At 39.7% G+C, this 12,810-nt stretch overlaps 1 protein-coding gene across 5 annotated transcripts in view; it reads left to right on the top strand.

The window, feature by feature from the left end:
* Positions 1–12,810, top strand: part of BMPR1B (bone morphogenetic protein receptor type 1B) — a 455,592-nt gene that overhangs the window by 389,158 nt on the left and 53,624 nt on the right. For all 5 annotated transcript variants that reach the window (XM_040418173.1, XM_040418171.1, XM_040418174.1 and 2 more), the window contains one exon: positions 4,735–4,894. In XM_040418173.1, the coding sequence (XP_040274107.1) occupies positions 4,735–4,894 (160 nt within the window). The remainder of the gene's footprint in view (positions 1–4,734; positions 4,895–12,810) is intronic.

The raw sequence follows: 12,810 nt of genomic DNA on the forward strand, positions 1-12,810 counted from the left end.
GAGCAGCAGATTGTCGTGAAGAAGGCGTTCCTTCAAGACAGTTGGCTGCTCATTAAGTGGAGGTGAAGCACTGTATTTACATGCAGTGATCACCTCCACAGTATGAGGATTGCTATTGCGATCCCTCGTCCTCATACAACTGCATTGTGTTTGGGCAACAGATCTTAGTTTTGACAGCACAATCTGCTGCCCGGATACATTAATTTAGGTGCCCGATGAACATGCATTTTGCTTGTTCATCGGGTGATCCACTCCCCCTTTACACAGGCAGATGTTCATTCCCGATAATCTGCCCGATTATTGCAAAGTATAAATCCACCTTTACATTATGTTTTGAAATAAAATATACAGTATATTGATCCTGATTGAGAAATATACGACAACAGAACATGTCCTTAAAACGTTTATGTTGGAAATCCAGGTTTTGCTAAGCTAGGATGTTCACTTTCTAAGTTACTGCTGTTCTGTGAGGAGTAGTAATTCACAGTTCTATTGGAAGCCACATTTTACCCCCCCGGAGCAATATCCAGAGAAGACCCTTGCTTCTGTCTCTAAAATGTGATGAGGGATCCTTTGACAGTAGCATAAATTAAAATCGGTTACATCACCCCCCCCCCCCCCCCCCCCCCACACCTACCATGTGGCATTTATAAAACTAGTGACTTATTTGGCACAGAGACCTTTTCCATACCAGTAAATCCCCTTTACACTAGCTGGCAATCAAGGTAATTATTGGGAAGGAACATTTCTAGGAGTGCTTATTTCCAATAATTACCCTTTGTAAAGATGACGCAGATCACGCTATGAACAAACTAATGCTCATTCATCTGGTGAAAGCATGCTTTGACTGTCCATGTAAAGGGACCTTTAGGCACCATGATGACCTTATATATTATAATAGGGCATAGCGTATATTGTACATAGTTTTTTTTTATCTTCTAAAGATTAATTGACCACTAGATAGATGATAAGCAAATTAATTTTTAAGATGTCCATATTGCCAATTATACTGTTGGCATAACTAAGAAGACAGAGTTTTATTCACACGCAGTGTATTCCAGTTAGGTGCCAAGTGTCCACTAGGTGTTCCTTAACTGGTAAAGTGACCTCGGATTTTGACAGCAAACCCTCCCAAGCACTTTCTATTACACATCCTAAATGCAAATTTCAAAGCAAATTTGTGTAGTCAATAAATACACTCTGAAGAAAGAAAGCTGTGAAAGTAGAATTGAATATGGCGCTTGAATAGTTACTGCACCTCCTGTAGTAATGGTCCAATGGTGCTGCTTCCAAAATGCAACAGTTTTCAATAACATATTTATTATTCTATGCTTGTACGTATTGTAGACGTGGTAATGTAAGAAATGTAGAAATCACAGCTGAGACGTTTCGTTTTCAACTGCAGTATCTCATAGGAGTTTTCCTTCAAATTTCCCACGTCTGATGCTTTCTGACGCTCTAGGCTACCTTTCTGAAGAGACACTTTGCACATGTGACTTCCCACAGATCTAATAAGAAACAAATGTTCTGAATGGTGCCCAGTGTACTTTTAGATAGATGTCTTTTTATTACATTCGCTACTTTTTTTTTTCCAATTGTCTCATTTCCGTAATTTCTGTTAGACAGGAGACTGTGATCTATCACTTCTCTTCCCAAAAGCTGTCCGAGAGAGTGGATAACATTAAATTTCATCCAAAGCCTGTAATGTCATAAGAAAACACAGACCTATGGTTTTCGGTCCATATTACTATTAATGTTGTTATTTAACCGTGCCACCCTATGAGCCAGATGTCTGAAAATCTCTGGCTGGAACTTATTTGAAAAGTTCATTCCCTATCCATGAATAACAATGTTGTATAGTCACAAAACCAGCTTTGTGACTGCTTGCTGAAAGAGGACTTATTCTAAAAGGGTATGTTCCACTGACCCAGAAACACAACATCTGTTCCTGTTCATTTATACAGGCCACATTTCAAGAGTATCACAAACCAGTGTTAATTCTTTTTATGCAAAGACAGACATGAACACCCTCTATTTAAAAGGGGTTTTCATGGTTTACAGCTCATGTTTTTTACTGAAGCTACTGGTTAATATGGCTGTATTAATGGCTGTGTTACAATGACAACTAGGACTAATCACTTTATAGTGATGAGAAAGAGAGACAACACACAATCAGGTTGAAGTCAATAAAGTAATGGAAGGTCGGTGGTGGCCACAGGCCCTCATAATTTTCAACTACTAAAAGCCTAGTGACCCTCTTAATTGCTTTATGGCTTCCTCTTCACACCTATGTCTTCTTTTACACTTACGTTCCCTATGTGTTCTGTACCATATATAGCAAATTATATTTTCTATCTTCCTTGCATGGTCTATGGTTTACAAATGCTTCCTTGTTCTGCCCCATGTATCATTTTAATACAGCAGCAATATTTCTTTATGGCGCTCTGTCAAGGAGCAGTCAGTTAGAGCTAGTGTCTCTGTAAACCACTGATGAACTTGTCAATGAAGTCATATGACTACAGGACAGTAAATTATTGTTACAGTCACATTTGGCGCTGGCTAGACTGTGGAGTGGAATCTCAGAGATCCTCTGGTCTTCACACTTAATCCCAGCAGGGATATGTGGACTTTGCTGCAGTAAGATCTTCAGGTTGCAGTCCCCAGAACAGTTACTGGTTGACAGTAGTAGTGCAGGGATAGGGTAGCTTGTAATGGAGCCAAGGGTCATCAACAGGACAGCGGTCTCGATGTGATAGACCAGAAGATAAGATGGAAGCATAGCCTGGAACATAGCCAAGGGTCAGAGCCATGAGTAGGACAACAGTTACCAGGCAAACAATTAAAAGGTAGCAACAGGAGCATTAACCAGGAGCAAAGCCAAGGTCAGGATCAGAATCAGGCAGGAGTCTTATACGAATGAAATAGCACAAGAATAGGAGATGGGTAAATATCTTCTGTTTGATGTGGACCATCATTTTTTTCCAAGGGTAGTAGTATGTTAGGATTGCATGCATTAAAGTAAAGCAGTACTCCATTGAAACCTGATACACTCTTATGTTAAGAGAAAGGCCTCAATGGGCAAAAAACACCAAAAATAGACGTGTTTTTCAGTCCCTGTCTTAAGGTAGCCATACCCATTAGTCTAAAGTTGATTAAATGGGTGGATGAATTTCAGATAAAACAAATATTCGTCTTTTGAAATTTAAAAACATATGATCGTTTTAGCCGATAGATAATAGACCATTATCGTTTGAGAAGTCGGCCATGTTTAATATTTTCATCTGATAGTTGGACAAAAGATCTTTCATTCAAAGAAAGACTGTTTATTGACAAACAATCTTTCTTTGAAAGAATGTTCCCAGAAAGATCTTTTATCCATCACCCGATTTCATTGTACATGTATCGGCAGTTTGAACAAATACAGCGTCCAATATGGACTAAAGTATTCATGAAATGAACGCTCACCAAATGTTTGTTCAACTGATGTTCAACCATCAACCAACTTCTATCTAATGTATAGATAGAAGTTTGTCCTGGAGTATTCCTTTTAATAATGCAATTGCTGTGTAACAAATGTACAAATCTTTTTTCCACTCATCAAATTTGCTACAGCAGGTGGAAGTCACACCAGTTGTGTTGAAATTCTTTGCCTGTCAAGAATGTTTTGTAATTCAAAGCTGTGTCTTCTCAGCTATCCATTAATAATGTCATTAGTTTCTTCTCGGAGCTTCATTAAGTTTAAGCATTCGATTCTGACACCATTATACTACGAACACGTTGTTCTTAGATATTTTTAAAAAAAAAGGAAATGTCCATCAGAAAGGGGGTATGAGTGATTCAATTAGACCATAACATATTATATTGATAAGTGCAATACTCTTCTGTGGGCTTCTTTAAATAGGCCTACCAAGAGAATAGTACAGCTCTCCTAGTATTATCCTAATTCTACTAGTCTACTGTTTTACTAACAGAAAACATTAGATTCTAGGATGATTATACTATGAACACATTTTTGTTCTTAGATATTCAATAGTTCCTTTTTATTTTAAGAAACACTCTCATCAGAAAGGAGTATTTTCTTTAAGCGCAATATTCATAGATGACACTTTTTAAATTAAATTTTGGCTGTTTTCCTTTAATTTCAGCAGTACTGTACCCTTGAAAATTAGAGACAAAATATTGCCCTTCAGCACAGAGAGGAAAAACGTCTATGTGGATTGGTAACCAGTTGTTAGCTTACTGCTGCTGTGAGGGAGTGATGCTTTCTATTAGTAAAATAGTAGATTAGTGGAATGAGGATAACACTATGATAGCTCTATTATTCTCTTGATAGATCTAGATAAAAAAGCCCACTGTAGAGCAATGTGATGGTCTAATTTAGTAATTCACCTCCCTCCTGCACTTATTGACTGTTAATATGTTAATATGTTATAAAAAGAATGTTGACTTTAGTGCCCCTTTAAGCATTGTTTCCATTTAGTCGTGGGTGTTCCATTAGTATCATCATTTATTCAACTTCTGCAAATGTTGAACCAGTATAAATGTTGCTGCAGGTATCTTAAGATTTATAGTGTTGGAAGTTCATCTAGTAATCTTTAGAAGCTTGCTGCTTTCTTCATGGAAATCCAAAGTTCAACCTACTGTGAAATTATTTGCTTTCTTTTTGGGATATTTAAATGTGTCCAGAGACTGGCTCTGTGCCCAGATCATATAATTTATCCATTTCCCTTTCAGCAAATCTTCTCGATAATATGCTTCTGAGGAGCTCGGCAAAGCTTAATGTGGACAGCAGGAAGGAGGACACGGAGAGCACAGCACCTGCCCCACCACAGAAGATGCTGTCATGTTACTGTCATCACCATTGCCCAGAGGACTCATTCAACAATACGTGCTGGTTGGTACATATGACACCACATGGAACTCAGCCATTATTTTATACTTGCGTGTGTTCATTATATAAAGCAGGCGTTCTTTTCTATCAAACAGCTGGAGTTTTTCTATGCTTATCCAAACCTGAAGACACTCAGGATATATATTTATATATATTTTTTTTTTGATGAATAATGTGTATCGGTAGAATAACTATACTAAATGACAATATTTGAGCTTTATTTTGTCAAGGAAGGAAAACACACATTTATAGTAACTTCCATTAGTATGTCTATAGAATATTAAATGTATTATGTATTACACATTAGGCCAGTAACAGCCAAATCTGTTGAGTTTCCCAATATTTAATCAAATTTATAACATTTTGGAAAATGTTTCTTGACACCCAACATGCATATACATTGCATTCGTATCCAAGGGAATAATATATATTTATTATAGGTGCATGAATAGTGATCGTCTTGGGAAGAGGGAGGGTTAAATAAGTATGTGGAGGGCATTTTGAATAGTGGGATTTTGTCTAAGAATGGTAGATTTACATGGATATTGCTAAAAATGGAGTAAAAAGGTTTTGATATGTGGTGACCTCAAAACTGCTCTTTATGTCATTGTCACCTTTGTTATCATTGTTAGGCTTTGTTCACATCTCCATTTTGGTAAATCTGGTGATCTGTTCCAGCATAGGAGAAGACTATCGGAGTTACCATATCTGGCATAGCCAGAGACTGCTGGGGCACTATAATGGGATCAGACGGGAATCTGGAGGGTTTCTGGCATACGTGCTGGCTTTCTGCTACAGAAATACCTTTCAGCGTGCGCTGCCATGCTGCCGCCGGAACTCTTCCCCCGCCCCCATTATAGCCAATGGGGACGGAGCGGCAGTCTGGGGGCACACGTGAACTATCGGCAGGACGGATCCGACAGGCTGTTCACCGGCCGTAACAGCCTGCCGGACTTCCCTGCCGCTAGTGTGAAACTAGCCTTATAAAGTCGTTTCATATTCCCAACTATTTCTAGGTTACCAGATTAAGTAAAGTATATTGTTTTCTGGACCATACAGTATGTGTTGCAATACACATAATCAAGACTAACTAAAGGGAGGTGCAGTGTATGGATTACTATGTTAAGCACCGATGACCAGGAAAGTGATGCAACATATTCCAATTTATTTAACAGGAGAATGCATGATATTATAGATAATATGTGTCTAACGGAGATTGGGTGCCAAATGAGTTAAAGGGATTGTGCCACTAATATATGTATCCCTCCCAACAGATATAGCTGTTATACCACTTTCCCCAAATACCATTTATCAAAACTACCTTATTCTAAAGTTATTAGCCTACCATTGCACCCTGTAGGTTATATTCTGCATTGGAGCCTTTTAATGTAGGATGCAGGAAGTGTCATTGGTTAGAACAAGGGGCGTGGTTAGTGTCACATGATCCGCTGATGTAAACAAGGGGCGTGGTTAGTGTCACATGATCCGCTGATGTAAACAAGGGGAGTGGTTAGTATAACGTGATCTGATGATGTCAGGACACATCTCACTGACCTAATGCATGATGGGACAGCAGATACATGACAAGTAGGATTCAAACATGAGGGATAAGGTAAAACTGTAAATGAGGTAAATAATTTTTTTTTAAAAAATATTTATGTAGGAATGGGAGCTAGAGTAATTGATGAAAATGCACTTTAGAGTGAAAAGTATTTTATGACACAACTCTTTTAAAGGAGTTGTCTGGGTCATTTAAAATTCTGGGAGCAGAAAGGCCTCTGTCACAGGATCGCTATTTGGTCAGTATTTTTGCATTAGTATTTGTAATATAAGCTAAAATCAGGATTAGGTCCAAAACACAGAAGAGGCTCAAATATTTGTATTTTACATTTTCTCTGTAGGTTCCACTTCTGGTTTCGGCTTACAAATACTGACCAAAGACTGATGCAAAATACTGACTAATTACTGATCGTGTGAAAGAGGCCAAAGGCAATATATCATAAAATATGTATTACTCCTGTCCTGCAGTGATGACATTGTGACCACCTGCATGTGACTGTCCGTTGATGTGCAAGAAGTCACCATGTCATCAGTGCAGTACAGCAAGAGAGACCGGAGTGGCGGCGCTGGAGTCGCGGGGTATTATCACAGTGAATTGTACTTCTTTTGTTATTTCATCACAACGCCTTTTTTCCATTTTTTTTTTCCAGACAATCCCTTTAAATATTGAGTAGCTTATTACAGTATATTCACACATGACTTAGATTCCTAAGTTAAATTTATCATCACAATTACATCGTTTTCAAAGTAATCAAGTTGACTGGCCTCATTGCTTTAGGGCCGTATTACACCAACAGATTATCTGACCAATTTCTGTCCAATCAGTTGGTGTGTATAACAAAAGATCTGTGTGTGTAAACGGCCATCCGACCATTGATTGGTCAGAAAATCTGTCAGACAATCTGTTGGTGTAATATAGCCCTAAGAGTATGTGGAAACAAACTGTTAATGGTTGGAAGGTGACCTAGTAAATATTAGATAAATGTATAGGGGGGAATGTGACAAGCCCTGGACTCCACAATTGTGGTTTCAAAAAGTCGCAAAATTGGGGTTTAAGATTAATTGGGAATATTTAGCTCCAACATTTGGTGACATTTTTCATTTTCATTCCACTTATTTTAGTTTTGAAAAGTGGAGGGGAAAGTGGGCTTGGGGAGCCAGTTGAGCTGCTTTAATCAACTTAGTCAATCAAAATTGACATAATCTCACTGCAGGAGTGGTAGTAAAGTGACGTAACCTATCAACACAGAATTTTTAGACTTAAAGATGCACAAAAGTTATGAAAAAGGGGACCAGATTTACTAATCCTGTAGATGGCGTAAGCTTAGACAGGCTGTCTAGACCTGCTCCAGATTTATCCCAGTGGCTCAGGCCGGATGATAAATGCAGTGCAGCAGGGATAGGCACTCTTCTCTAACTCTATACCAACTATTGGATTACTTTTATGGCAGACTTGCCACCACATTTTGGTGCAAAATGGTCATCTTGGACCTCTACTGTGAACTCTGCCCACTTTTTGCAAAGCTTGTCAGAACAAAGTGTCGAAACCCTAGATGCGCTATACTACACCATTTTGCATCACTTTTTAGGCAGATTTTTGGTGCAGCTAAATTAGTAAATATGGGCCATTGTGCATGATTTGTACAGCAACACAGACGCCTGCAAATCTGACTTTAAAAGTTCCTCTTGTGATAAATCTCCCCATAGTGCATGTGGGTATTAGGTATATTAGTTGTAGTTAATAAATGATATACCCCCTAATTTAATTTAGGATCATTGTAAGTAATATATTACGAAGCAGCACAGTCTATTATAATCTGAGATGAGGATCAATTTTTACTACTGCATATTACCAGTGCCTTCATCATGTAATAATCAGATCAATTATTATCAATCATCCTTCAATAAATCATTCCAAATACAACTGGTCTCGAGGCTTGGAACGGGCAGGGACTTGTTGGTGTTGCTTTAGAGTTACACATTTTCAATACTCTGGGATATCAGCCAAGTCTGGCTTTAGTCTGTCTCTAGTGATCTGTGCCATGTGGAAACCTACCCTAATACCAAATAGAACGTTCTCACAGTGTTTTACTGGGTGTTAACATCATTATTAATGGAGAAAACTTGAAAGATTTCTTCAAATAGGATTAATGTTCAGTATAAATATGTAGTCAGAGAGGAAAAGTGATGTCTTTTTAGAAGCAGCTAAGTGAATTTGTAGGCCATGCATCTTTGCCCGTCAGAAGAGGATGTCCTGTTCTGCCTACTCAGGGACATGCAGCTCTCCTTACACCTGAGTGATGATTGCTGACATCACGTTCATAGAATTGTTATTTAAACTATAGCATGTATTTGTATGCGCTTTAGAATTTGGACAGGTACACTGACAGCCCACAGCGTTGATTCAATACAATTGGACATTTTGTACTTATGTTAACTAAACACCAATGTGCTAAGCTTGAAGGAGGCAACTATTTTCAGTGCCAGAAAACTATGGGGATCATTTATTTAGACGCCGTTCTTAATAACCCCTACAGCTGGCGGTGGATCCTCCAAAGTTATGTAGAAGCGCCTCTACATAACTTCAGCGCATCCACCACCAGTCTAAATGTAAGACAGCTTCCTTTCTGCCTTAAATTTCGACCATTTTCTAAGCCTAAAACAGGCGTAGAAAATGATAAATAGGACAGGCCATAACACGTCCCCTTTTTTAGACCAGGTGTGAGTGGGGAAAAGTCATAGATTGCAGTTCAAACAACCTTTGAGACACAATCTGCGACAGATATAAATCAGAAAACTGGCGTATATCACTTGGTAAATGACCGGTCAGTTCTACATTTGGTTTATTCTCATTAGAAGAATCATTAGCCTTTTTGCTTCTTTGCAGTTTAAAGACCTAAAACAATATAATAAAATTCCATAGGAATATGGCTCGACTACAGTAAATACAGCCAACATACAGGGTTGATCTGTGGTGCAGACTTGCAATGCATAAGACTTAAGGACACATTATTATTACTATTCTTTATTTTTATAAGGTCACTCAAGTCAAAAACTAAAAATGAATCCTTTGACCAAAGTCATGGAGCTATAGATGCTCCTAAAGTTTCATTTTACCTGAACGGTGCCATTACGGAGATCCTGTGCTGTCCCCTACTAGGCCGCAGCTGAAGCCTGTGCTGCTATCTACAGAGCAGTGCTGTCCAGAGCCACCTCAAAGTCAGTATAAGGCCTCATACACACGACCGTAGTTTCAGCCCACATCCAATCCACATATTTTGCAGATCAGATGCGAACCCATTCATTTCAATAGGGCCACAAAAGATTCAGATGGTTGCTAACAGATGTTTGCAAACCTTCGTTTTTTTTCACACGCATGAAAAACGCATCAAAACTGATTGCACCCGCACAGAAAAACTGAAACACTGAACACAATTGCAGACAAAACTGACTGAACTTGCTTGCGAAATGGTGCGAGTTTCAATGAACGCACCCAGAACGCATCCTGACACAATCCGTATTGTTCGTGTAAAAGAGGCCTAAAGGTGTAATTTCTTCTCCCAAAAACTCCAATTTACTGGCTTAATTACTAGCTCCAGAGGAGCTGTTTAATTACTAGCTCCTCTGTTTGACGCCGTTCCAGCCAGATGGTTGCCACACGCATCCTAGGCTGCATGTACACCTGGATTTTGCCATACGCACTCTAGGTAGATAACAACCATGCCACACACCACTGAGTGGCCAGAGCTAGTCTGCGCTTCCCTCCCAACTGCTTAATATTATCCCATTTATTTTCTGCGGTTGAGGTCGGCTTTAGTGTAAATACACCACGTATCACTAGTGGCCTAACTTAGTCGGCTCCCTCCATCCTGCCCAGTAATACACGATTTATACTGTGCAACTGAGGACAGCCACCACTTATGCTAACCCCCGTCCCCTGACGATTCAAGGGGTTCACTATAACCATCCTGCAAAGTATGTTCAATTGAAGAAACGCGTAGGGACAGGTGAACATACTCACTCTTTGCACCCACGTCTTTATTTTCACTATATCAGGTGTCCTCCTGATCACCCTGGCAGGGTCTCATAGGGAACTTTGACCAGGGTGAGGTTCCGGACGGGACCACCCCTTGCGGGCCATGGATCCCGTGTTAGGGCACTAGGGTCATTATAGGTCAAGCAGGGTGCAACAAGGACAGCTTATTTCCCTGCAGCCCTCCACTACGCATGACCTATCTCACGGAGACCCTCCCCCTAAGGACACCAAATCTATGCGCTGGGAAAGGAACATCACTTCCGGTTACCTTCTGAGCTCGGTGAATTAACGCTGCCTATCCCACTGTACCGGTAAGATCTATCCTTGTCTTCTTACCTTCACAAGGCATCGTCCGGGTCCTTAACTTGGGACACAGGACATTTACGTTTTTTAACCACCAGGTGTGGTTCCCTCTGATCCTTGGGGTCCACACAACCTAAACAAGGGTCTGCCCACAGGGCCCCATCTACCGTGACCCGCCTCCTTTAGCTGTCTACGAGTACTTAGGGTCCTGCTTGTGTCTGTCTGTTTATGTTTGTAAGGGGTATCATATTATTTTTACTCGTACCAATAAAAATCATATATTTTAGAACGTTACTGCCCCTTTAATTTTCACATATTACGCTTCCGAGCAGTACTTCTGGTGAGAGGTGCAGCCGCACCATTCTCGCTCAGAGGGACGACTACCCCCCTTTTTTTGGAAACGGGACAACCAGTATATATACTAAGAGTAGCAATAGCAGCTCTGGTCTTAGGAATCTAAGTGTATTTCAGTAAGGCAGATGCTGTTACATCTCTTGTAATGTTCATAATTTCAAGGTGAAGAAAGACTTGATTTTAGGCTTCTAATGATTTACGACTCTGTTTCAGAGACTTTTCTTCACCCCAGGTGAAATCGGTCTCTGCCACCTTAACGGGAAGCTCATGCCTTGCCAAATTAATTTGCCTGTGATGTAATTCAGACAGTGTTTGGGTGACTGCTTGGGGAAAACATTCCGAGTGGCCGCTCTATACATTATAATGACAAACCAGCTCTCATAGCTCCATATGATTTTGATATTTCTTACCACTACGTACTAATGAAGGACTAGACATGACTAGAATGTGTGGATGGGTGGCCCTGTTACAATCTGTTGTCAGACTGTGGGAAATGCCGATATGTCATTCAACTATGGACAGGTGGACAAGGCTTCCCCTGCTTAGAACATGATATGTCTCCCTAGTTCATGACACATATATGCATATCACTGCATCTCCCAGTATCACCTTTGATATTACCATAATTAACCTGCCAGAATATACTGTCAGCAGACAAGTCTTGTCATACTTTAGCATGCAGGCTATAAAGCTTGATAGCATAACCTGTCTTGAGTCTACTTAAACACATGCTAAGCATGCTTTAAAGCTATAAGCTCCTGTAATGACCTGTAAAGTGGCTGATTTTACGACCTTTGTTTTCCAAGAGGCACTGCCAGCAAATCAGTGAAGTCACATATGGAAAAACTCAGATCAGTTCCAGTTCTATTCACTGCTAAAAGAGGCAACTAGTGGTTCTGTCTTGACAGCTGAAATGTATTGGTAGCCTGTTGGGCATATTTACTTATATATCCCATCTATTTGTCGTATACTAACAGGTGGGAGAGCAAACAGCTGAGCTCACATAGAAATCGGGCTGACTGACTAGTGCTTGTCAAGACCACCAATCTTTATATATAAAATGTACACATTAGTTTACTACTTAAGTTCAAGAATTTATGTCAGCCTGGCCAAGTTAAACTGGTATAGCAGTATTTTTTTTTGAGGCAATTGTAGGTGTAAGCTATCTCACCAAATTTTCAGTTATTGTATAATACAATAAAATAGGCTTTGTACTATATGTATATAATGTATCTCTTCGGTTTTATGACTTGTTTGTCATTTATTCTGCTGTGTTTTCTGGGTGAATCAATCTACATAAAAATACATCTTAAAACCCAGCAGGGTATCTGTAGAGATAGAAGTGGTCACAGCTGCAATTTGGCCACTGTGTATGGGGAACCAGTGGGTTTGACTACTACAAATCATGCAGAACAGTGGCCAACTGAAACAAAAAGAGACCTCTCCCCTTCTCTCGGGGAAAAAAAATCAGAACTGCTGGGCTGTGACCACCAACAGCAGGAAGAAAGAGGACAAGCATGCAATAAATACATAATGGAATCCCTGCAGGTACTACTGAAAGATGGGGAGGACTTTGAGAACAGTAAGCCATTATAGTACTTGGAAAATGTTCATTTTTATATATCTGAAGTTGCTATGTTCCTCAAAAGCAAAATAAACGCCATGT

Source organism: Bufo bufo, chromosome 2, assembly GCF_905171765.1.
Source record: "Bufo bufo chromosome 2, aBufBuf1.1, whole genome shotgun sequence".
Classification (NCBI taxonomy): Eukaryota; Metazoa; Chordata; class Amphibia; order Anura; family Bufonidae; genus Bufo; species Bufo bufo.